The sequence below is a fragment of the Carassius gibelio genome, chromosome B17 (assembly GCF_023724105.1).
Source record: "Carassius gibelio isolate Cgi1373 ecotype wild population from Czech Republic chromosome B17, carGib1.2-hapl.c, whole genome shotgun sequence".
In the NCBI taxonomy this organism is placed as follows: domain Eukaryota; kingdom Metazoa; phylum Chordata; class Actinopteri; order Cypriniformes; family Cyprinidae; genus Carassius; species Carassius gibelio.
The window spans coordinates 9001383-9028109 of NC_068412.1; the positions used below are offsets into that span (position 1 = coordinate 9001383).

General features: G+C 37.8%; 2 protein-coding genes and 1 pseudogene across 3 annotated transcripts in view; 2 read left to right on the forward strand and 1 right to left on the reverse strand.

Moving 5' to 3' along the window:
• The first annotated feature begins 526 nt into the window (after positions 1-526).
• LOC127976005 (AP-5 complex subunit mu-1-like) lies at positions 527-6503 on the forward strand (annotated as a pseudogene).
• A 2203-nt stretch (positions 6504-8706) lies between these two features.
• naa30 (N-alpha-acetyltransferase 30, NatC catalytic subunit) lies at positions 8707-15807 on the forward strand. The gene is made up of 4 exons (XM_052581292.1): positions 8707-9664; positions 12241-12364; positions 12624-12679; positions 13061-15807. Exons 1-4 carry the CDS (start codon positions 8912-8914, stop codon positions 13196-13198), a joined length of 1071 nt encoding a protein of 356 aa, XP_052437252.1. The 5' UTR covers positions 8707-8911; the 3' UTR covers positions 13199-15807.
• Positions 15808-23677: 7870 nt separating this feature from the next.
• slc35f4 (solute carrier family 35 member F4) overlaps positions 23678-26727 on the reverse strand; it is a 30427-nt gene continuing 27377 nt past the window's right edge. Inside the window, exons 7-8 of one of the 2 annotated variants that reach the window (XR_008157911.1) lie at positions 24248-24540; positions 23678-24019 (exon numbers count right to left, since the gene is read on the reverse strand). Coding sequence is in view for 1 of the 2 variants with exons in the window: in XM_052581293.1 (XP_052437253.1) it covers positions 24299-24540 (242 nt within the window). In the remaining variant the exon portion in view is untranslated. Of the gene's footprint in view, positions 24541-26727 lie in introns of both variants that reach the window. The other variant, XM_052581293.1, reaches the window with a different exon arrangement.

Sequence of the window (26727 nt, forward strand, 5' to 3'; positions counted from 1 at the left end):
TTGACATTGTGGCTGAGAGGTTGCATGGGAACAATGTCCCAACAGATATGGATCCATTTCGAAATCCTGATTTTTACTAGTGTTTTTGACACTCTTTAAAAGTTGTGGCTATTTAGTAACACTTTAAATGTTGTTTTGGATAGATGACAGGTGATATATATATTTTTTTATGTTGTAAAATAAGAAGTGTATGTGGGCAGCCTGCCACTGTAAGAATGTGTTTTGCCAATGAACCAATGGAACTAAGCTACTTAAACGTTGGGCTGTTGTTATGCATGTTTACATTAATGGGATTCGTAATTTTTGACGATGAGTAATTTTTCAGATCGTATCAAATCATTTAGCAGCATTAGAAGCGCTTTGGCTGGAATTGTTAACTTATAGCAACAGTAAAATTGGATTTTGGCTTGCAAACAGAGGTCACAAGTTAACACGGTCACAGTTCCTTGATTCAGCCAGTGTCACAATGTGACGCCAAGATTCCTGTGTTGAATGCAGAGAGCTGGAGCTACTTATGTAAAGATCGATGGCTCGGTGGTTCGTGAGTGTCGTCTCGCGGCGCCTCATCTTTTAGCGCGTGTTCGAAACCCGTGCCCTCACAGGTCTACTTTATTTTATTTTTATTGTTTATCCTACTTACTTCAGCCGCTACGGGCGATCATACCTATAACTTGTTATCTCTGCAAGAATATCAAAATCATGCAATGAACAAGTCTGCGTTTATTAGGCACTTAATATCACGTCAGTTTGTGCTTTCAGAATCGGCGAATCTGCTGCTGTCGTTCCAGCACATCTGCAGCGGAGACCTAAACAGGAAGTTGGTCACCAGATAACACGGTAACCAGTTAAACCGTAACACCTGAAATAGAAAGAAAGGACACGGGGTGAGGATAAGAGGGCTATGCGTTTAAGAGCAGGTCTGAGATCAGTTTTGATGTTCTATTACAAAGTGGTTCAAAACAGCGCAGTTTTTAACGGCTGATTCTACGTCAGCTCCGTTGCAGAGACCGGACCACGCCCCAAAATGTCACGTGACCATCGGCATACGGGAAGAGAATATAATGTAAATAATATAGTAACGTATGGAAATAATGACCAAGGACGGAGATATTTGTTTAGTTTTCTAGGGAGAATTGGACTGGAAAGACGAGTTTAAATAAAAGTGAGTAAGCTAGAGTGAGACAACAGATAAAAATCCATTGAAGAAGAAGAAGAAGAAGGCATACGGGAAGAACAAGCTGTCACGTGGGAATAAGATGACAGAGGCGAGTTCCTTTATTTTGCTTTTATTTTGCTTTAAACTTTAAACATGTTATGTTAAGATATCGGTCACAATATTTGGCCGAGATACAGCTATTTGAAAATCTGCAGTATGAGGGTGCAAAAATAAATAAATAATAATAATAATAATTTTTAATATTGAGAAAGTCCCTTTTGAGGTTGACCAAATGAAGTTCATAGCAATGCATATTACTAATCAAGAATTAAGGTTTGATATATTTATGGTACAAAATTGTACAAAATATATTCATGGACCATGATCTTTACTTCATATCCTAATGATTTTTGGCATACAAGAAATATACACTTGCTACTTGCAACTGGTTTTGTGGTCCAGGGTCATATTTAGTAGTTGTACCTATTACAACATGCAAACAAATTTTCTGCATGGAATACTTGATGATATACTACATTATACAGTATACACACACAGCCCAAACTGCAGGTGTGGGTATTGGGACAGACCTATTCACTGAAAGTCAAGTTGAACACATTACATTGTGTGATACAGTACATAGTAAGAAGTCTGGGTTTTCCATGAAAATAAAAAAATGCAAACTGCACAGCGTTTGATTGGAATGCTTTTCCCAGCATAGTCAATTTATTATTTTTCTTTTGTTATGTTTATTTAATTCAGGCGATTCCCAACAGTTGAGCTCCGTGCCAAATCCTTGGCTGGAACTCAGTATGTGGCCATTCCAGTGGACCGCGTCATACCGCAGCTTCTGCTGGCAGAGCTGGGCCTGGTGGATGCAGACAAACCTTACATGGAAGTACGGGACGACTGTGCCCGTCAGCACCGCTCACCCGCTGTGGAGCTCCGTCTGGACGTCCAGGGTCGGAGAACCCTCTGGCCCTTGCTCACGGTCACCCAGGGTGGGTTAATCCTAGCCTGCCTTCCTCTAGTGGAAGCACCTCCTGTACCTCGGCCACCTCTCCCCAGCCTGGCCTCAGTCTCTCAGGACTTGGCTCTTTTGTCAGGCCTGCAGGATTTCCTTTGTGGCCCTGGAGGTAAACCAGAGCCTGATGTGCTGGCTTCCCGTTTGGCTGCTCTTCCCTCTGTGCTCCTGCAGGTTTGCCCTTTGGGGAGGCCACTGGACACCCCTACTCCTGCTGGATCAGTGCCTGCTGATGTTGCTCCTAGCCCTGGGGAGGGGGGGGGGGGGCAGCATGGAAGGCAGGGGTCCATCGAGGCAGGGCGGTAGTAAGTGTGGCCCTTACCAAGAAGGTGAGGTCCATGCAGTACAGCAAGAGCAGTCAACAAGACATCTGGGATGTGTATGGCATGGTCATGTGCAAAGTTAGTTCCCTTTGAAGGTATAGTGTGATTAGTGTTATAATCTGTATCACATTTATGACTTCATGTTTTTCAGTGTGACGTTGAAAGTGTTCTGCCAAATTTGACCGTAACCCTTACACTCCCACACAACGGCTCGCCCCTGCAGGACATTCTTGTCCATCCCTGTGACGTCTCTGGATGCAAGCATTCTTACCGCCTGCAGTGTGGACGAGAATGATGGTTCCGCCTTTTCAGGGCCACACAAGTTCCCTTTTTCACCACCTCTGGAGATATTCAAACTCTGTAACTACACCTCACAGGTAAAGCTTATTCTGGCAACAGTTTTCCGCATGAGGGGTTTCAGCCTGCCGGTTCCGAGCCGGTCTGTTTTGACATCCCACTTACTGACTGATAATGTATTTATATCGTGCCAGACGAGGTTTGAGCAGCCAGAGTGAGTGTGTGAGAAAGTTAAAGATGCTTACTGCAGTAGTAAAAAAAACTAATTTATAACATGTGATTTAGGAATGCAAAATGTTTCAACACAAATGCAATGTGGTTTTATACAATAGAACTTCAATAAACAAAAAGTAAAATTTAAGTGGCTAACATTTTAGACACAATATTGTAAATAGTTCCAATCAAAGCCACAGCAGAACTCTTTTGTGTCTCCGAGCAACACAGCGGTGTTTGCTTACTAAATGAATCCACGTTTTTAAACGAATCAATTGTGTCAATGATTCTGTAAACCATTTGTAAGGACAGTAGTCACTTGCTAGCCTGACTACGTCAGACTTCCTACTTGCGCTCAATTTCATTTCGCTTCTGTACTCAGTCTGATACAGCGTCAGAGCTTTCTGTTTGCCACCGGTCTGGAAACAGCCGGGCCAATCAACGAACAGAGGGCGGGCTTAGAGCCGTGACGTAGATGCTAAGCACCGAGTTTTACATTGTAGGTTAGAGAAAACGAAAACCGAAACGACCGCGGAAATGGGAAACGAGACACGGGATGCAATTCGCTCTGTTATGGAGAACTTTCAACTCTTTTTCAAACTGAAGCCAGAACAAGAAGAGTGTTTAACAACAGGTTTACAGTGGAAGTTCAATCATAGATTTGAGTTCGATGCATGATGTCTGTGCTTCGATGCGCCTGTACAGGGGCATAACATACATACGTCATAACTAAACGTATCTGATTGGCTTACGGGTAACCAATGATTTTAAACTTCAGACAAGCGCCCCCTAGCGAGAGAGAAAACACTTCTCTATTATGCCATTCCAGACTCTGTCTACGAAGCAAAGTGAAGTAGCAGAGTCTGGTATTACCAGGCTAGTCACTTGCCACATTTCTGAATGAATCAGCCATTTGAACGAATCTGTTGAATAAAGGACTAAATGACTCACTCATTCAAGCAGTCATTTGCCGCCACCTACTGGTTTGGTTTCATATGTAAAACTAGCATTGCATTTTTTCCCAACAGTTCTTAGTTGGTTTAAAAAATATGTAAAACATGAATCTTATGAAATTCTTTATGCATTCGAAATTGTGCAGTGTAAATGCATTTTTGGCACCGCAGATTCATAAAACTGTGTTTCCCGCGGTGGAAAGATGGAGTTTTTTGCTACTGATTTCATTTTAATGCTAACAGCTCTACAATTCCTTTCTAACTAAATTAATTGAAACAGTGTAAGAATTTAATGTGAAAGATGAGACTTTTAATAAGGTTAGTGAAAAAAGGGCAATTTAAGAAGAATAGTGAGATATTAGATCTGTTTTTTTATATAGCCTACAGCAACTCCTCCTCAGTTAATTTTTTTAAGTTCAACTTTTCTAGTCAGAGCACTTTATTTTGAGAGTTGTTCAAGTGAGATAACATCTGTAACTTTGTCCAGATTGGGGAAATTGTAATATTTATTAATTATTTAATTATGTATATAATAAAAAAATTAATTTAAAAAATCCATTAAAAAAAGTGTAGATTTTTGTTTGTATATGCTATCAATTATGGTTTTTAAAAAGAAAATCAGAATCTTTTAAAATCGGTATCAGCAGGTCACACTTACAAAACAGTCGGAATCGGCCAAGAAAATTGCAATTGGTGCATCTCTAGTTTTGTCTCAGAAATGTACCATTCAAAAGTTTGGGTCAGTTAGATTTTTTTTTTTTTAAATGCTGAAAGAAGTCTCGTATTTGATCAAAAATACAGCAATAACAATAATATTGTGAAACTATTATAATACCAAATAGCTGTTTTCTATTTTAATTTTTTTTAAATGTAATTTATTCCTGTGATGGCCAAAAGCAAGATTTTCAGCATCATTACTCCAGTCTTCAGTGTCACATGATCCTTTAGAAAGCAATCTTATATGCTGCTTTGGTGCTTAAGAAACCCTTTTTTTGCATTTCTCTAATGAAAGGAAGGCTCAAAAGAGTTGCATTTGTTTGATTATACACTTGAAGCTCCATGAAAGTGTCAAAAACATTCCATTTTTCAACCAGTAAGTTACACAAAACTGTAGTAAGAGCTTAATTCTGTATTGCAAATGTGTTTAATAGGGTGGGTGCAGGCATTTACATGCTCCGATGTGTATAATGGCTCTTTATGTAGTGGTCTGTCTTTAGCTGGTTCTGTATTATTGTGATTATTAATAATACACTGGCTGTTGTAGTGTCCTTGTACGTGCCTCTTCTCAGGAATCTAATGGGAAGTGTGGAGGTCAAAGTGAGCTCAGGGCAGCTTGAGGTGTCTAAAGAGAAGAACCTACTGGTTTGGGTTCTTGGTATGTCTTTTGGTGAAATTTCATTTTGATATTTCAGTTTTTTAGTATTATTTTTTCTCTCTTTACCTACCCAGGTCAGAGGTTTCCAAAGTCCTGTGAAGCAGCACTGGAGGGCACCGTTCATTTTTCAGGAGCTGTTGTGGACCGACAGACCCTCTGTGCACAGGACTCACTGCATGTATAAAAGTGAGGGGGAATTCAGCATCAACTGATTTGTTGTGTATAAAAAGACATTAAGACATCTGTCACTGTATTCTTCCTAGCTGTATTTCCGTGTGCCAGATTTGACTCTGTCTGGTTGATGTGTGGACCAACACTCGGTGCAGGTTTACTCATCTGCCAAACCGCGCATTGTCACAAGTGAGTCTTTCAATTGGAAACCAAAACATAAAAATAAAATATAAATATTAGAAGAAAACCGAAATAAACTAAGCTTAAATTGAATAACTAAAATTAGTAAAACTAAAACTGAAATAAAAAAATAGAAATGCAAAATAGAAATATATTAATGCTGTTAAAAGATTAATCACGATTAATCACATCCAAAATGAAAGGTTTTGTTTACATTATATATGTATGTGTACTCTGTTTATTTATTATGTATATAGAAATACACATATTTTGAAAATATTATTTATATTTATATTTTATATTATATATAAATATATTTAATATTTAACATAACATTTTTCTTAAACACACTCATATAGTATGTGATTAATTAGTGATTAATCATTTGACAGCATTAAAATATATATAAAAAGCTAATACAAAATATTAAATACTTTAACAGTATATATAAAAATGTAAAATAACACTGATGATTGCATGTTGAAATAAGTACACGAAGGCTCATTGACCTGAAAAAAAACAAATGTTGAGTATAACACCTTTGAAAATTGACCTACCTTTTTCCCTCTAGCACGAGAGCTGGTCTCTTCAGAATATTCCATCTGGAACTCCACAGGTGACGCCTCTGGATTCATGGTTCTGTGACGGCATCTCATTAATGCACATATAACCTCCATAAATCATTGTAGATATTAAACAAGGATCAGGCACATATGAAAATGCTGCTGTTGACTTCCATTTACAGTCTGACTTTCACATGTCAATGTATTTTTTCTGTCAAAATATGAGATCATCAGTGTCTCAGAATGTTTCTTGAATGCACACGACTCCTTTATTTAGCTGAAGATGGGCTGATATATAATGAATGACTGGTCAGAGAACCTGATAGACATTTATTATGTAATATTACTATATTCCAGTCATAAATATGTATTTAGCAATTAACTAGCTTTTATACAACACAAGAAAAGTTTTTATCTGCACCATTTTGAGTCAAATGTTCTTTCATTTTCACTAATAAGAAGTAATGAAGAATTAAAATTCAATTAACAGTTCTTTCATTTTGCTTCAGAATGGGCCCGAGTGTTTACTGGGGTTCAGGCTTTGGTTTCCTCTATTAGCTGTTCAGCTGGTTTATATAGAGGCTCCTTGAGCTCACTCACAAGAGGACTTTGGCCCTGTGCTTGTTTGGTGAGGCTGAAAAGAGTGTATTCTGATGGGAGAGAAGGCAATTGTTGAGGAGAAATACCAGACTGGTATCCAAAGAGGTTCTTAATTAGTTTCCAAAGTGACCCATAGAGGTCCCACTTAAGCTTGTCTCGGTCTCTCTCCTGGCCGACAAAAACAGTTAATGGAGACTTAAAAATACCAATCATCCAACTCGCAACTAAAGGACCCTTTGCTTCTGGTCTTTTTTTGTTAGAATAGGAAATCAATTATGCAGTCTATGATGTTGTAGGATGTATCTGCCTAGTTAAATGTTATAAACCTAACCAGGTGCATAAATTGTGTGTCACCTTATACATTGGACAGAAAGCCATTTATTCATAAGTATAAATAGCCGCTGAGTTGCATTTGGCTGTCAGTTACGGCTGTGAATTCCCATGGAGCAAGATGATGATGATGGTTCAGCTGGAGCCACGTAAGAGCTCTCCACTGAAGCAAACCATTGTCTGAGAGAAGAATCGTCTGCCACGTCTAATGATTGCTCTGTAAGAACAAGCCAGGGCTGCATTCTCACAAGGATTTCCTCCTTTGAACACTGAGCATGATCAATATTACGGCTGAAGCCGGTCTCCAATAAGGTCCTCTTCTTTTGCTCTGTGCGTCTGTATTGAAAGAGCTTTAGTCTGACTGGCTCCTGACCTGGAGTCAATTGGGCCATTCCCAGCATACAGTATTTCTAAAACAATGTGTTCAGGAGTGTTGGACTTTTTTTACAATAATTAGGAATCATAAAATAATCTAAATCTTTTTTTCTAATTATTTCAATCTTGTGTCCTATTGGATATTAATTGTATTGAAAAAAAAAGTCTTCCAACACAGATGAAGAAATCACTATAAAAGTTTCACAATTTGAGTTGAATTACTGAAATAAATGAACTTTTCCAAGACATTCTAATTTATTGAGATGCACCTGTATTTTTTAATTGTAATAATTAAATTACTAATTTTGATTTAAATATATAGCTGAGAGATTGAGAACATTTTGATCTAATAGATGTTTTGTCATGTTGGAATTAGGGTTAACTAAGACCAAAATATAAAAAAATGTTTAAAAAAAATTTACACACTGATTTATGGTTTAATTTTATTTGTTAAATAAAGAAACAGACAAATAAACAAACTACATGAACACATAAAAACTAACAGGTAAAAACAATGAAAACTTACAACAGTTTACTAAAAAAAATATTCTCAAACATAGTAAAAAATGACATGGTCAAATATAATATTATCTCAACTCTGAAAACATTGGCTGCCATTAAAATCTGTTTCTTCTTCTTGAGGATTTTTGAACGGTAATTAAAAAATAAATCGGGTAGTCTAAATTTGTATTCAAAGTTATTTTTACCTACCTTTATCTACTGAATTGTTCTACTGAACAGACGACACTACTACTTCAACATGCTAGTTATTAAAGAGTATTATTTCATAAAGACAATTTTTCTGTAGCCTAGTATATAAAGTAATTTTAAAGAGAGCACACTCTACATTAATGATCACCCACGATGTGCCCTGGGGCAAAGTCCCGCATAATTTGATGTATGGGTCCATCTAGTGGCTCTTTTTAGAACTTTCTTTCTTTTTCATTTTTTTATGTAAATGTTGGCCTAAAAGAACAAACAAACAAATAAATGAAGGAATACATATACAAACAAATAAATAAACAATGCGCCTTTAATTTGTGTGAAAAGTGATGCAGGAAGTCTAACTGATTCGTATCATATTAAAAAACTCATTTTCCCAGCATCCTTTAGTGCACACGCCGACCATAGTGTCGTAAATCATCCAGGCTGCTTTACGGCAGATAACAGGCCAGTGTGGAGTGAATTGAGTAATGGCAGGGACAGACACGAGATAGTCCACGAACTTTACGTTATTTTTACATTTATCGGGTACCAGCAGCCGGACGCACGTCTGTGTTTGCCGTCGTTCGCTGTGAGAGGCTGATTCCGACCCCGTTTTTCTGTCAACATAGTAACTGTATGCTGTGGAATGGCTGAAGTGCCGCCTGGGCCTAATGCACTGCCTTCATCCCCGAGCGAGATCTCAGCACTGCCCGTGGACGGGTGCACCGATGACGGACGGGACATCATCAGCCCCGGCCCGGGACACCAGCACGCCAGCGACTATAAGGCGATAGTCAAATCCAACCAGAACAACGTGCATCCTAATGCATCAGCCGCCCAGTTCCACACAGCCCAGCTGAACGGGGTCCAGTGCCACCACACTCACCTCCAGAACCACGTCCAACAACACCGGCCGTCCGACAATCAAAACGCCGCTTCCGATCTCTTCGGCGGCGAGACACCGAGTGATCACACGGACAACAACAATTTCACGAGAAATAAACGATGCAGTGATATATCGCAGAGCCAGTCGCCACCGAACAACGGGATAAACTGCAATGATAGCATGGCGATAACGGAGAGCAGCTCGTGTCGACTGGACAACGATGTAAGTAGCAGGACTGGTTCGGCGGCTACGGCAGCGCTGATGGACGGGGCTGAGTCAGGCCCAAGCCCGCAGCGCGCTCGAGTAGAGCAGGCGGCCGCTGACAGCGCTCCGGCGGCGGGGATGTCCAGGCTAACGTTGGAGGAGCACGACGACTCCATCCGATACGTGAGATACGAGTCTGAGCTCCAGATGCCTGATATCATCCGACTTATAACTAAAGACTTATCTGAGCCCTACTCCATATACACCTATAGGTACTTTATTCACAACTGGCCTCAGCTCTGCTTTCTGGTATGTATCCTGTCATTCGGTTCTTCTTGATCAAAGCCTTCAGAGACATCTCTGATATAACAAAACAGCTAACATCCCTGTGTAAAAGATGTATAAGATATTGCTGATTGAGGATATTGTATAAGCTGTGCAGCCGAGATTAGGATGGTATTAGTATTGTTTTTTTTTTTTTTTGGACACATGCCATGTTACCTTGACTAAAATAACCATGTTACTATAGTAAGTGTAGCCAGAAAAGAATTCAAAATGATTTTAATGATGGCCTGCCTTTACTCCTAGTATTTAAGCACATTAACCACTTCTGAAAATGTACCGTTTTTACTGTAAATTATGGTTCATACTAAACAAACTGTTATGAGAAAGTATAGATTTACTTACTGACAAGCACCAAAAGTCAGTCCTTAACCTGTCATTATGTTTCATCAATATTAGAGTCTCCAGCATAATCGCTTTTATAATCAAAATGATAACATGACCGTGGTACAGTGATGTAAAATCATGGTCTAGTGATGCGTAACATTTGACTGATTAATTAACATCTTGGTATATCTCATATTTAAGTGATACTCCAATATACATCATGATATTACCATGGTATGTGTCCAAAACAGGGCATGATGATGTTACCGTATCTGTAATAAACAGTCATGGTAACTGTAGAAATGTACATTTTGCTGCTTGCGGTGGCTCAAAAACATGTCCTGAATAACCGTGTCCAAAACACACCTTATACTGTTTGTTAATTGTATTTGATATGTTTTTTTTTTCCAAATGTCATATTGTTTAAAATAACGGATTTAGTCCATGTTAAATGTACCTTTCAAATATTTACTAGGATTCTACTATAGTAACACTAAATATTATTTTATTGTATCTCTTGCTAAAATGTATGATATTAATCTGTTGGGGCTGAGGAACTTTTTGGGAACAGATGACTACCAACAAGTGTCATAGTACTCCTGTGTTGTTGTTTTAAAGGGGGGGGGGGATGCTCGTTTTCACTCAATATCCTGTTGATATTGAGTACCTATAGAGTAGTACTGCATCCTTCATAACTCCAAAAAGTCTTTAGTTTTATTATATTCATAAGAGAAAGATAGTCTGTACCGATTTTTCCCGGAAAAACACGAGCGTCTGGAGGCGTGACGTGTGGGCGGAGCTAAAGAATCACGAGAGCTGGTAGGCTTTTGCGTTGAGAGCGTTTGGAAGCTGTGACACCGTGAGGACAAAACCAACCAAAACAAACCATGGCTAACAGTCAGATTCAGCATATATTTATGATCCAGAATCAGATCCAGAGGCTGAAATTTTTAACAAGAGCAGCATCAGCAATCAGTCTCTATGTGGTATGTACTGAAACTGTATATATTTGCTTAGCGGTTTTGGAAAATGACTAAGTTCCACTTTGTCGTCTTTTTTTTTTTTTTTTTTTTAAGCTGTACATGTGGAAAGTGCAGTTTGATGACAACATCGCATGTTGTTTACTTGATGTGCTCACGCACCGATAGCTAAGTTAACAACACAGAGATATTTGAAGCAGTTTTACTCAGCGCATGCGGTTCCAACACACGATCGTGACCCTTTTTTTTTGGGATTGCATTATCCTTAAGAAATAAACAATATGCAAATCCGGCGTCAAACTGGGCCTTGTTTGTAAAACAAGCATCTTCGAAATGCAGGGAACAAACACAAACACTTTCACAACTCCGTTGATGCTCTGTAAAAATAAACTCCATCCACTGGTCCCTTAATGCTGTTTCTCTTTTGGTAATCTGTGCAGGGTTGTCTTGCCCTGACAACCAAAAACACTTCTTTTGTGACATTTCACAACGCTCTCGCTCTGATCAGTGAAATGTTTGTGCTCAGCCTCGCTATACGGGAGCGCGCGCTCTTCCGGCAGAAGTGCCTTAGGACCCATATAAGGAAATTCCGCTCCATCTAACGTCACACAGACCCATACTCGAAAAAAACTTTCTGAAACTTGTGACAAACCGGAAGTAGTATTTTTGGAACAGAAATACTCCTTCAAACGTACAACTTAATTTTTGAAACTTTGTCCATGTTTAGCATGGGAATCCAACTCTTTAACAGTGTAAAAAACTCAGTATGCATGAAATAGCATTTCACCCCCCCTTTAAGTGTATCATGCATTTTGGACCAATACTGTGGTAGGTTAAACATTTAGTACTATAGTATTTCTGCATTGCATAATTTTGTGAGAGTATTTTTTTTAAAATACATTGACGGAAATCATTGTAGTTGAACCAAAACCATAGTTTGTTTCAGAGAAACCATAGTTGCATAAATCTAACCATGCAAATGAGGAGCAGGCCATATCATGGTTTTACCTGTGGTTACTATGGCCTTATTAAAAAAATGTACCACTGTAGTGACTGTGCCTGAACTGTGACACATTCAGGGGTGTTAAAGAGTATTTATATCTTTCCGAACACAACAAGGTCAGGGTTGTGTAATTATCACAGATTGAGGCTAATAATAGAGATATTTGTCATTGTTTTGCTCCAAGTTGACAGCCCACAAGAGTAATTGCAGGGTCTTTCTGTGATGTGTCACAGGCGATGGTGGAGAAGGACTGTGTCGGTGCCATTGTGTGTAAGCTAGACATGCATAAGAAGATGTTCCGTCGCGGATACATTGCCATGCTCGCTGTGGACTCCAAATTTCGCAGGAAAGGCATCGGTAAGAGCCGTGCTAGCGTTGTAGCCCCTCATCTCAGAATGGCAACAGGAACAGATCTTTTTATAGGACACACATCTGCTTCAGTGTCAGCTCATGGATACATTTAGTGTCTGTGAACGGCTATGAATCAAGGGTTTGCCATGCTCTGTCGAAGGAGCCTAATCATGTTTATTTTTACATATTGTATTATTTACCATGTTCTTCAGGTATTTATTATACTTTGGATGTGTTATGAATTATTGTGCCTATTCTCTGTTAGGCACCAACCTTGTGAAAAAGGCCATTTATGCTATGGTGGAAGGGGACTGTGATGAGGTAAGAGATTCATCTTAAGAGATTTCACACTATGGGTTTGTTTGGAAGGAAACTACTACATACTTCATACTACACGCTTGACTAAGAAGCATGGCTTTTTCATGGATTATGTGACACTGAAGACTGAAGGAATGATGCTGAAAATTCAGCTTTGTCATCACTGGAATGAATTACATTTTAAAAGCAAAAATATATATATATATATATGTATATAGGGTAAAGAAAATACACATGCTATGTATCAACTGAGAGTATGTGGTAGTGTGTCATTCCAAATATGCCACAACATCTTTCTTCCCTCATCTAGGTTTTACTTGTAAGCGTGTATTTCAAAACCTGTACTATGCCCATTATGTCTTCATGCTTTGTTCTTATCCGTAGGTGGTGCTAGAGACGGAAATCACCAACAAATCAGCCCTGAAACTTTATGAGAACCTGGGCTTTGTCAGGGACAAGCGGCTGTTTAGATATTATTTAAACGGAGTGGACGCACTTCGGCTCAAACTCTGGCTTCGCTAAATCAAACTACGGGGTCCCTCAACTCTTTCTCCACCCTCTGGCCTCCTCTTCCTCCGCCTCAGTCCTCTGGCTCAGATCACCTGACCTCCCATCAATAGAAAGACACTCGACCTCTGCCGGGCCACAAAGGGCAAACTCTGAGGGAAAATTCAACCAATCATAATAAAGTGTTTTAAGAACTTTTTGTGCGACAGAAAGAGAGGTTATTGCAAAAAAGAAAAACAAAAAGTCGGGTACTAATGTGACACTGACGTGGTGGTTTCTATGCTCAGGTGTCAATAGCGTGACGTAAGACCTCCGTGAATGTGTCGGGCTGTGGAGATGAGCTGGGCCGAACATGGGGACGGCATCGGCTAAAAGTATCATGCCGAAAGTAAATAATATGCCACACCTCAGTTTTTTTTTTTTTTTTTACGAACAATCACGAACCGAAGGATGGAAATGTTTAAACCGACTCAACTACTAAAATTTTAGTTTTACCATTTTTTTTTCCTAAAAGAGGATGCATGGGAGCATTGCAGGATGCAATTGTTTTGTAGCCTGATGCTTTTTTTTTTTTTTGCGCGTGCGGGGGTCTGTGGTTTATTTTATGTTTCATTTTATGTTTATGGAGAACACTGATTAGAGCTTTGTCCACTTTAGAAGTTTGATCTTTAACAAACTAACATAAACCGATTCAGAAACACTTTAACCTGAATGCTGCGGAGCAGTGCAGAAGGCACCTCTGCTCTTTTAAGTTGGTCTTGTTAGCTCACATTATGCCATATTGGTTTATGTGACTCGTGATCCTGACAGAAATCTCCATGCTTCTTCATGAGTGTTTTGTACAACTAAATTAGTTACTAAATGGGCCTAAAAGAAGAGTATTCCCTGTTTTTTTCCCGCAGAGTCATCGTCATCATCATAGATTCTCTCTTTCGATGCCTGAGACTATGTTTGGATATTCAGATGTGCTGACCTAGACAAATGAACCTCAAACGGACGCACTTCTCATTTTTGCACTGATTAGATGGGATGTAATTCCCTTGTCCGCCACTGTGTTAGTGGACCAGTAAGAGCAGAATACAGATCTCACCAGCTCAGTTTGATGAATGGACTCATGCAAATAGTTGCTTTAAAGTCATGAAACCGATTGATTTATATGCAAGATTACATTGTTTATAGTGTTTTAAAATTTAACGGAGGAGGTTTCCGGAGGTTAGCGATTTTATGGGTTTGTGTTTAACAACCACGTTTGTATGTAAGTGTTTCTATGTCATTGCCAATAGACCCCCATTTTGCTTTGCTGCTGGCTCATGAGTTGTTCTTGGAAGAAAACCTTTTTGTTTTTTCAAGTTTGGAGTGGGAAACAAGTTTTTTTGCTTTGCTAAATGTACATATGGAAGTTTGATTTGTCGTTTTTGATTGCCATTGGAAAAGTTCCCCATAGAGCTGCTGCTCTCAGTTGTTGAGAATATTGATGGGTTGCTTTATAAATTTGCGCTTAAGAACTATATTTGCTGATGGATTTATGGGAAGTGGAATTTCTGCATCATTTTTTTTGTTAGTTAGATTTTTTAGGCCCAAATTATAGTACATCTCCCAGAAATGTAATGTCCCAGTAATCCCTTGACGCATCAGACCGTGTGCTGTCTGTCAGTAAGGCTCAGGTGTTTGGTTTGTGTTCAATTCTCCTTTCACTTGTCAGGGGCTGCTTTCAAGGTCCCAGTGGTTATCAACAGCCAACTTGTCTTTGTAAGGACTTTATTCCTTTTGATTTGTGGACAGTCGATGTTAAAATGGAAATTTGAGAGCCTTCGAGTAGTTTTCATCTAAACAGAAATCAAAGGATAGTTTAGATTCCTATCATTTACTCTCCCTCATATTGTTCCAAACCTGTGCACTTTGTTTTTTCATTAGAATAATTTTTATGAATCAGGTTTGTTTGTCCATAGAGTTAAAAGTCGCTTGGGTTCGAAACAACATTGGATCCCACTGAGTTTTATTGTATTGGACAAAAGCAGTTATCGTCCTTCAAAATATGTTTTTTAATTAATGTTCTGCTGAAAGAAGAAAGTCGTACAGGTTCAGAACTGCATTGGGGTGAGTAAATTATGGCAGTTTTCTTTTTTTTTGGTGAACTATCCTGTTAATAAAATTCAAAACCTTTCACAAGGTGCCAACCTTGACGGACAGAAATGCATTTCTGTCTGGCGATCCTCACCATTTAATGCTTGGATGAATACTTATTGTTTAAAATTGTGGTTGGCACGATGATTTTTTTTTTGCACTGCCAATATCTGACTTTTATGGATTACATTAGCGTAAGCTGTCCATTTAATGTTTTGGCCATTTAACAGCTTTAGACCGAACAGCTGGCAGGTTCTAGCTGGGTAAGATCTCATATTCAGATGATGTGGACACTAATCTGACTGGCTTCTGGCTCCACAAACATGGATCCATTTTGTTGGGGAAAGAGCGACTGTTTGCATGTTGATTCAAATTTTCTCCACCCGTCTTTCTCCCATTTTGACCCGTGACAAAATGTCTTGCAAAAGTTTCTTTGTTTTCAAGTGGACAACAAGACCTGGTTTAAAAATTATAAATAAATTATTTGATTTTTAAGCAAATGTTGTAGCTTGTTCTTTCTGAAAGGAGAAATTGGGGGTTCTGAATTTGTAATGTAATGGTTTCCATTTGATTTTAATTGTGTGATTTCAGGTTATGTGTGTAATGTATGCGGCAGTCAAGCAGAGCCACATGTTTGGCTCTACAATAGTGGCCGGGGAATTGTTTGGAGCTTGTTTGCAACATCATTTTTTAATTTTCTTTTGATGCTGCTAGTAGTGCAGTGATTACAAACTTGACCTTTAAACCATGCTCACTCCAGTAGAAAAAAAAAGTTTATCGCAGCAAAAGTGGCAAAGTTTGACATTAGCTGTGCTCAGATATATGTAGACGCTTTAGTTATTTATAGCATCAGAGGTACTTGTTTATCCATGGATGTTCATTTTTATGTACAAGTACACTAATGTATATCTGTTAAAATAATGTTTTGTTGTCAAGAGGAGGCAGCTGCACTCAAAACCACCAGAGTATTTATTTTAACATCATAACTGCACAAGACCAGTTCACATGACAAGATCGTTATTAGTCCTCAGACTACATCTACTCCTGTTTTACAGTCAAATCGCAAATGTAGCATAATGATTTACATGTTCTGACTAAGGTCTTTAGACACCATTTGTTTTGCATAATCATAATACTACATAATGTGTAACATTTGTTTTATGCCAGTGTAAAGTTTATTTATATTACGTTTTCACAAGTTAACCAATTCAGCTTTTGTTTTTCATAATGGTTTTATATATATATATATATATATAAAACCAGGAGATATATATATATATATATATATATATATATATATATATATATATATATATATATCTCTCTCTCTCTCTCTCTCTCTATATATATATAATATATCCTCCTGTTTTTAGGCTGGGGAAAAAAAAGCATCGTGGAAAGACTTTTACATATCTGTCTGGATAGTTAACCCAAAGATGAAAAAAATTGCTTAGGATTTTAGGTTAGACTGAGAATCCAGTGGTGGGCAAGTGATGTAAAAAAAATTTCTAACTGTTTTGATAAAGAAACCCCTCTACGTACATCATGTTTGGGCTGAGTAAATATTAAGCAAATTTTCATTTTTATACACTTATAAAAATTACATGGAACACCTTTTTATATTGGACAAAGTAATGGGAGGAGATAGGTTATGTCATTTTGGTTGCAGGGGGTGTATGATCTAATGACTTAAACTGGGATTCTTGGGATTGTTGTATTGCCTTCTCACAACTAGAAGGTCTCCAAGTTTGAGTCTCTTTTGAGTCGACAGGATATTGTGTGTCGAGTTTTTCCTCCCCATGTTGGTTTCCTCCAGGTGCTCCAGATTCCTCTACAATCCAAATACATGTCAGACCGGTGAATTGGAATCAATAAACTGCCGCTCATGTGTGAGTGTTTGTTAGCCCTGCGATGGACTGGTGTTTCCCTGCAGTCTGAGATGCTCAAATAGGCTCAAGCATCACAGGACAAGCACATTTGTAAAATCGGTAATGATGTTGCAACCTTTGCTTCAGCAGCCCTGGTTACGCTCTCATTCCAGATTAAACTCCTCCAATTTACACCTGGCTGGAAATGTAACGATTAATGTGTATCTGTAGAGCACTGTTGACCTGCACTTGAATTCTGCAGAATCCACAGGAATTATAAACCGGTATGGCCTGCTTGCTTGCTAGAAGTGTTCGACTGTAATCATATTTCCCTATCATTTATGAACCGAAGGATGAGTTAACGTTGTCTGAGTAATAGACAACATACCACAGATGCATTACAAATTAGATTTAAACATTCCTTCATGTACACTTGCGTTGCATCCTCTCAGACTAACTGTGCTTTTCGGAGTCTGCCTGTAAAAGTCTCTTGGTAATTTCCCATTCTTCCCGTAGATCTGTTTTCATGGAGGAACCAGAGTAATGTCCATACTTGTTTTAACTATACCAAAGTAGCATCATGTTTGTATTGCAATTCCTTTGCAAAGTTCTTGTCACAACTGTCCAGATTTGTTCTGCGTCTTGGAGAATTCAGACAACATTCCTTCCCCTGCAGGCCTCTACATTTCTGGTCTTTTAATTCCATTTTTCCTTTAGTGATTTGCCACTCATTGTGTCTCTCACATTTGGGTCTGTCACCTGTCGACTTGGCTGCAACAGCTCCCTTACATCCAGAATCTGTCCTTCAGACTTATCCCAGAAGATGTTTCGTTGTATTGGCCTGGAGACAAGACAAGCCCTCTGTCCTCCTTCCACTGTTACATAAGACAAGACTTCAGTGATGTTAAGTACTCAACCAAAATGGAAAGGTCCATTTGGGCAATTCAACAATTGGTAAAACGATTGAACTAAGGGACTCACGACAAGAAATGTACAGTGTACACCCTCTTCTGTTTCCCTCCACTTTTCCTAAAGCACCTCTGCTGAGCTTCCCGCCTCTTTGTTGCTTGGCGACTGTGCATCATCTGTGCCAGCAGGAGACCTTTCATCTGTCCCTGCGAAGGTCAAGAATGCTTGAGTGATCCATCTAAGAATAGCCTCAATGTATTAATGTAATTCCAAGTGGCATTTGTAAGTAGTTGCTTAAATCTTGTCATGACACTTCAAGCATTTATGAAAACCTCGGTAGAAAGTGGCAAACCTTTGGTTTAGAGATTGAGAGACTGAGACATGGCTTCAGTGACACAAATATACAATTAAAATCAACTGGAAAGGGTAGTTGAGAATGAAAGTAAATTGGTTGATGGTGCAAGATCTCTCCCAGTGCATGGGATTTCCAGAGTGTGGAGAAGGGATCTGCTCCTGGTCCCCTGTACCATGATGATGGATCCCAGAGAAGGTAACACGGCTGCACCCCTGCATACTTTCCACTCCAACAACAAAGTAATCAGATCTAGTGGGACCACACTGCTCACCAGCTGTCACTCTTCTCCCTCTTTATATACATCTTTTAAACTCGAAACACCATCACAAACTCAGTTCCTGAGTTGACCGAGACCCCCTCTTTATGTGACTGCACCACTATTTGCATGCTTTGCTATACAAAATGCAAGATAAATATCAGTGTTTCAATTACACCAATGTTTTTCAGTGTGCTTCAGTACTTTGAGAATATTCTGCATAGGGGTCCTGATGTATTTTCAATATTAACCAGCTGGCTGTTAATCAGGGGCTCTGAACTCTGGCTCTCCACTTTCCTGCAGAGTTTAGTTCCAATCCTAATCCAACACATGAACAAACCAATCCCTGTCTTCAGGACTGCTTGAAAGTTAAAGGTAGGCGAGTTTGATCAAGTTTGGAGCTAAACACTGCATTAAAGTGGATCTTGAGGGCCAGAGTTGAGATATTTGGTGAGCGTGATTTCACCAAGTACAACCTGTTCCTGGATCAACATCCTTGTTTATCCTGGAACAACATTCCAATCAACCAATCAGAATTGAGGGAAAACTTTTCAGGAAATATCTGTTTTAGGTTTACGATCAGGGTTAGGTGCTTCTACACCCTTGTTAATCAGCTATCATTTCACACTGATTTTAGGAATAACTTATGGGCAGGGTTTGGTTTTGGGGTAGGGATTGGGTCAAGTCTCTATTTTTGGACAGTAATGTTGATCCAGGAACATGTCTTACTTGGAAAAATCACAGTTACCTGACATATTCCTTGAGATACATGCATCTTCAAACTATACAACTCTATCGCATCAATAAATTGATCTGTAACTTTGTGAAGGTTCAAGCAAGTTGTTTATCTTAAGAATGTGTTTGGTTTCAAGAATGTTTCAATTTTTTGAACATATACCCGTAGTGTTTTGCTGGAGCCACAGCGCCCTCCCAGGCTGGAATTGGAATAGCAGCGGACAGGCCCATCTCTCCATTCCCTGTCCTGACAAGGACAAAATGTATGATGTTCATTAAAAGGAGCGGTATTAGCTATTCTCAGATTTACCCTCTTTAAAATCGACTTTAAAATGATCAATTCTGTCAAACAATTTAGTGAAAATGAAAGAACATATTGAAAGACCTCAGACTCAGTTTTGTATGTCTTGCATGAAGGATTCAGATCAGCCCCTATAGCAAGGGTTGTTGGTTGCCTTCCCTGTGAGTTGAATGCTCGTAATTAGAATTAAATGTAAATGAATGAGTTACTTGAAAGTAACTATACAGTATGTTCAGACCTTCTGGTTATGGTGGATGAGACTTAATAATGCTGTGACCAGTTTTATCACAGACACTGAGATCCTGTTGGTGACACGACATAAGCTTAATACATAACACAAGCATGAATAAAATAATAAAAGTCAAGGCCCATGATCATGCTATGTTGTTAAAAAAATATTATAGTAAAAACAAAAAGCTGAAGTGTATAGTGTTTACTCCATTATAGCACCAAAATTAACTGCATGGTAAAAATCTAACTTAAACAGATTTCCTGAAATATTCTCTTATCTGCTATTGGTCAAACAAAATGAGAGTCCCACCCTAAACCCACATCATTGGTCGAGACAATGTTGCTCTGTCAGGCCTGTTAAAATGGCTTACCCAGGAAGAATTCAGAATTGCATATAGCCATTATTCTTACTCGCAAGTTAACACATAATAGCATGCTATCCTGAATTCAGCGTTATAGTCTATGCATTCACTTCAATTAGATAAGACTTTTGTGCACTCTATTATAATTTTGTCTGAACATTCTTTTAGCAATGTCATAAGTAGATTTGACAGTCGGTCCTTTATTTTGCTGAAATTCAGAAATCAAAATGGGTTTAAATCTGATCTTAAAAGTCATAAACATTAACTGTGGTGTTGTGCAGCAAAATGCACGGACATATAATAATATTGTTAATAATTAGTGCCAAATGTAAATGATTACATTACTCACCTAGTTCTAACTGAACAGAATTAGGTTTTTTATGTCTTCCTGTCAAAGGAGGGAGATAGTTGGTCTTCTTCTGTCCCACAATCCCTTTCTCTTGCATCTCTGCACCTTTAACAGCAGTAAGCATCCATGGTGAGGTTGGAAACAGTGAAGGCTCATCCTCCATTGGTTGACTGTGAGATGGTGCGACTTGACAAATCTTTGGCCTGGAGTTGGTGTTCCCCATGGTACATTTATTCTCCCAGACAAGGTAAGTTATATATCAAAATAGGTTCCCAAAGGAACTGCATTAAACTCCATTTCTTGTCCTACTTGCCAGGGTATAGTCCATGCCTAACTACTCACTCCATCTGAATGTTGTATCCAGGGGTCCATACATCTGGTTAAATATGTAATACTGAAGATGAGGGTATCTACTCTTCAAAAATGTCCACTTGCATCCAATCCAGTTAAATTGTTCGGTTACATTTTGACTTAACCTAAACAAAGATCATTCCCCCTTAGTTCTGCTTAACTGTACAAAATGAAACTCCTGCAAAGTTGTGTTGAAATGGCAGGTGCGTGCCCCCCTCTCTCGCTTTATATTTCTTGGTTTTGGCGTAATGAGGCAAGTTTCCATGGTGACTGTCCCCACAGGTTACTTTATATCTGTGTGTTAATGCTTGGACGGCGGTGAGAAGCCCGTCTCTCCACTGATTGCTCAGGCATACGACTGCTCAGGGAGCCAAGCTTGATGACTGACAGAATTAGTGACAGTTTTCTGTTTGTCTGATTACAGCAGGTATAACTTGAACCTAGCTGGGTTGCAATTATTACACTGCAATGTAATTATGCACATTCATTGTATTTTTTTTTCTTTTAAATAAAGAAAAACTGCTTGCTACAACTTCTGAATGTATGAATGATGAAAAGAAAAAGGTTTTCTTAGAAAGCTTTGTTTTATGTTATACCATTATCAGTATATTCAGTATATATACCAAAAAAGTCAATTGTGTAATCAAATTATCTATCAAATTGTTTTCTTCTTTTGATCTAGCTGATATATTTGAGTGTATACAAAGGTGACAAACATATATGACCAAATCAATATATACTTTTGGCCAGTGTATTTTTTCATGATAATATTTTATTTTTGTATTATGAATATTATGAATTACTGTAACATTACCCATTTAGAAGTAATACCATTTAACATGCATGCAGTATATGTGTGTGTTTGTGTGTGCATTTAAATATCATAAAATAATCAATAAATTAAAGAATAAAGAAAAGCTTATCACATTTTTTTTTCACAAATTAATTAATTAATATCAGCACAGCTTTATTTTTTCATTGATAATAATAAGAAATGTTTTCATGAGCACCAAATATTAGAATTATTTTATAATAGAAATGCTGAAAAATAAGCACAATTATAGTTATAAATTATATATATATATATATATATATATATATATATATATATGGTAATAATTTACCATAATTATTGTTTTTACAATATTTTTCTCCATATACACGCACAGCCTTTGTGAAAACATAAAAAAATCTTACTGACCCCAAACTTTTTAATAGGCCATAAAAAATGACTGTATATCTATCTGCTGCCACCTCCCAGGGTGAAGGAACTGAACCCCATAAAGTAGATTTAAAACTTCCTCTGAGCTCTTTATACCTCCCCTTCTGTTACCCCTCACTTCCTTTTCTGTGCTTCATTTGCTTTAATGGACTTCTCCAGAGGACTGAAGATGTTCAGACTGTCCACTCAGCTAATATCTCATTACATTTCCAAGAAAGCAAGGTCGTTATATGCATTCACACAGAGCGGCTGTCACGGGACTGTGGAGGTGTCCTAGTGTGTTTATTACAGGGAGAAATGAGGGAATGAAGGGTTCTGTTTTTGTCTTTTGGTGTGTATCATGGTCATAAAACCTGTAGAGCATTTATGCCCATGGGATGCAGGTTCAAATGTCATTTACACGTTGTGTGTCATTTACAGACACCATTCCTCCTCCACTTTCCTGTCTTTTTCAGTTTCCTTGTGATTAGAAAATATGATGGAAAAAACTGCTGATATCACTCATAAACTGATTCTTCAGTCTATAGCACTCAGAAAACTAGATTCATGATATAAAATAAAACTGACAAAACTTGACATGCCGCTTGAACTCGGGTAATACAAGAAGTCAATAAACACAATTTTTTCAAGTTCAAGTCCACCGTTCATCTACTGTCCTGTCTGGTTTGTTTGTCAAACAAAAATTGGAGATTCTGCATAATGACTGAACAGAATTTAGCAAGATATATGCAATTCTGAGAAATAATGTCAGAATTTCTAGATACTGTATAAAATAGCAATTTTAAGGAAATAGTCTTATTTGTTTCCTCAGAATCACCTTTATAACTTGCAAGTGTGAGTTTTCACAATAAAAAAATAAAAATAACAATCAGAAATTGAAGTTTGTATATCAATCAAGACTTTTTTCCCCACAAAACTACATGAAATACTCTCTCAGTAAATTCACTTTTTTTTAAAAGTCTGCATTGTGAGATAAAAAAAAAAAAAATCACAATTATTATTACTATTGTTTTGTTTAATTCATATTTTTAAAATGTTATTTATTTTTGTGCTGCAAAGTTACTCCAGTGTGAAACAGTGTGAAAGTCTTTACGGTAGCTTTAAATCATTTTAATCCATCCTTGCGGAATTCTTTTTAATTATTTTTTTGTAAAATATTCAGAAACACACATATATGTTGTTTGAAAGTATAGATGAGTACAGAGTATCATAGCATGTGTTCCCATTTCTGTCTGAATTCTTGGTGGATATCTTCAGGATTGTGACTCTTCACCAAGAATCAAGCATTTTTTTTTAAATATATATAAGATCACTAAAGAATCTCAAAGCTCATGTCAGCACTCTTTTGAGTAATGAAAAAATCTTTTTGTTTTCTTCCAGAACATGATTGTAGCACTACACTTCAGGTGTTGAACAATTAAATAACAAGCGTTTTTCAAAGCAGATCTTTATTTTGGTCTTTTATTATAAAAAGAAAAGAAAGGCTTATTCATTAAAGCATAATATATTTCTCCTACATACTACTACGTACAATGCAAATAATCATATACATACATATCCAATCTCTGAATGCATTCATGTGTACAGTGAGCCGAACTGGCCCTGACAGAGTCTATATTCACAGAATACATTCCATGGTAAGGGGCTAGCGGAGGGCTTCAGGGGTGCAGGGTTTGTCGTGCATTCGGGAGACAAAAGTCAGAAATTCCATTTCTATGGAATGGATGCGTATCTTCCCATAGAGATTGCAGGGAAGAGAATGCTAGATCCCTTCTGTAAATAAAAAATAAAATAAAATACTGTCAGTAAATATCCCTGTTTTAATGGGACACTCTTCTCAGAACACTCTATTAAAGAGCAGGACAGCATGCTCTTATCGTTCGGAGACTTTCTGTGTTCTGATTGGTTGATGTTGTGATTATTATTAAAGAAAAAAACATCCTTCCTCTTCACTTCTCTTTTGTCTTTCTAACATATAAATAGAGTCAAACTGCCACATACTCATAGGGAGGATCAGTGTTGATCGCTGGCTGTTCATTCACAGGTCAAAGGTCATGCCATGGGAATGGATACGGCTCCATTGGCTCTACTCCGGCTGCGTGTGTGGACGCTGGATTCTGAGAGCTCCTCGCCGTGCTCCTCCGTCTTCTTGTCGGCCAGGGTGGTGAGGAAGCGCAGGGTGACCGTGTCCCACTCCTCAGGGAGCAGCAGCAGCAGGAAGCCCAGGCAGATGATGCAGGTGGCAGCCAGACGCACCACGCTGAAGATGACCTCATGCTTCAGTACATCAATAGCTGGAGAAAGAAACACATCTTTTTCTAGTTCAAAACCCATAAGCAAAGTTCTTTAATGTATTACTATTAAAATAATACAATTATGGCAAACTATCAATAAGGTTTCCTGTCAGGAGTATTAAAGTTAAATAAGACTAAAACAAAATTTTTGTTTGAAATAAAATGAATGTAAACTAAATTATATACTATTTTATAAACTAAACATTTCATATACAGAATTATAAAACGGATTGTTCCGGTCCTTGATTCTGATTGGTTGAGCCAAGTTTGAAGCTCTGTATGTACACACACACACACTGAAGATAGTTGATTTAGATTAACGTGCTATACTAAAATAACTAAAGCTATATCTGAAATAAAATTGAAATAAAATACTCTGTCATTCTTCCTGATAGCACGGTGTGATTATATTGTCCCTGTAGCGTCTATAGCGTCTAGCCCAAACGGCATTTGATGCAATACAAGTGTAGTATCGAAAGGGAACGTACTCGGTTACTGATGTAACCTCGGCTCCCTTAGATAAGGAACGAGTACTGTGTACTTTGCCTTGCTATTCTCAAGGACCTTGCGTCGTCACTTTAGTAAAATTAAATCAGTTTTCCTGAGTGAGCCTCATATAGCCCGTTTCCCTGCTCATTTTGGCAGGCTTGGGTGGGCTTGCTCACCTTAGGCTCGCTCCGCCATTGTTTAGTTTCTATTGAACTCCCCGAACCAATGTTCATGCAGTTTCACTGTGTGATTTGAAAAAAGTTTCAGAAATTGGAAAAAAGGACCTTTCCCCGTAGCATCTATCCTAAATGGCATACTCATTTTAAATAATAAAAAAATATGAAAATTAAATTTACTATAAAAAAATGCATTGTGGTAATGAGGATTTGTACTCATCGCAAATTTTTATATTTTTATTCACATTTTATAATTTTTCAGGCTAATTGCTTAGAAAACTAAAAGAAATCAATGCAAACTATAAAATTAATTAGGCATAAATAAGAGATTAAGCAGGCTTGGGTGAAAACCGTATTACTTATTTAATGTAATTAACAGTTGCAAGTTTTCTTCTTTTGACAGTACAGTGTTTTATTAGAAACTCTTATTAATTTTTTAACCTATCATTTAAATGTAACCTTGTGCCCATACTGTCAAAATCTCAGTGGGAGAGAATTACTGACCCTTGCAAAGCAACCAATTAACTCCAGTCAAATAAATGGCATTAATAAGGAAATGTTCAGCATTAGTTACTGTTACTTAATAGGGAGAAATCTTTAAATGAATAGTAATTGCAATCCTGTGGCTGTTTGTTGACTTTAAAATAACTATGAATTTTAAGTATTAACATTGGTGCTCATAAAGACAAAAATCAAATCAAGTTAATAGCTTTGGTTCCTCATTACTGGCTATGAAAATGTAAAATGGTTATAAATTTACTTTCACACTCCTTTAAAATGCAGTAAACAGGCAAACATTAGGATTGTAGCATAAATCACAAATGAATCACTCTGTCTGTTTCTGAAGAAAAGCCACACGTAATTTAAAAAAACTGACTTTGAAAGACTGTTTTTAAAGACAAGCACCCTCTTAAGGCATTTACTGTCCCCTTGGCAACCTTTCCACATTTTTTTCATGGTGCTGCTGTTTGCTTTGAGTGAACAAACTCTCTTAGTTAGTTTTTTATTTATTTATTTATTTGAAGGCTGAGTTTCCCAAAAGCTTCGTAAGCCTAAGAAGTTCGTAAAAATGATCGTACGACTGATCTTAATATTACGGTCTGTTTCCCAAAACCGTCGTGACTTAAGTAGCACTTGAAAATCATCGTACATCTACGAGTAATCGTAAAGCCGTAAGTGCATCGTAAGAAGACAGATTTATGAAGTCACCTGCAGGACAATCAGCAGATTATACCTTTATGATTTGATAGTACTTTATTGAACACTTTATGACTCATTTTCTTTCTTTCTTTCTTTATTTTTTATAATTTATAAATGAAATGATTAAAAAGGGCAGAAAAAATAGAAATACAAATTTAAATTAAATGACTGAACAACAACAACAACAACAACAAAAAAAGAAGTAATGTAGGAAATGCTTCAAAGACTGGGAGAACAAATCTGTCAATGACATTCTGAAGTACAAGACAACCAGCTGTATTGGACCCGGAAATAACGTCACTCTCTCTCTCTCTCTCTCTCT

Excerpts from the sequence above, each read along its gene's own strand:
- naa30 (XM_052581292.1), top strand. The coding sequence starts at position 8,912 with ATGGCTGAAGTGCCGCCTGGGCCTAATGCACTGCCTTCATCCCCGAGC. Across the intron at positions 9,665-12,240 it reads GGCCTCAGCTCTGCTTTCTG|GCGATGGTGGAGAAGGACTG; the intron begins GTATGTATCCTG and ends GATGTGTCACAG. Across the intron at positions 12,680-13,060 it reads TGGAAGGGGACTGTGATGAG|GTGGTGCTAGAGACGGAAAT; the intron begins GTAAGAGATTCA and ends TCTTATCCGTAG.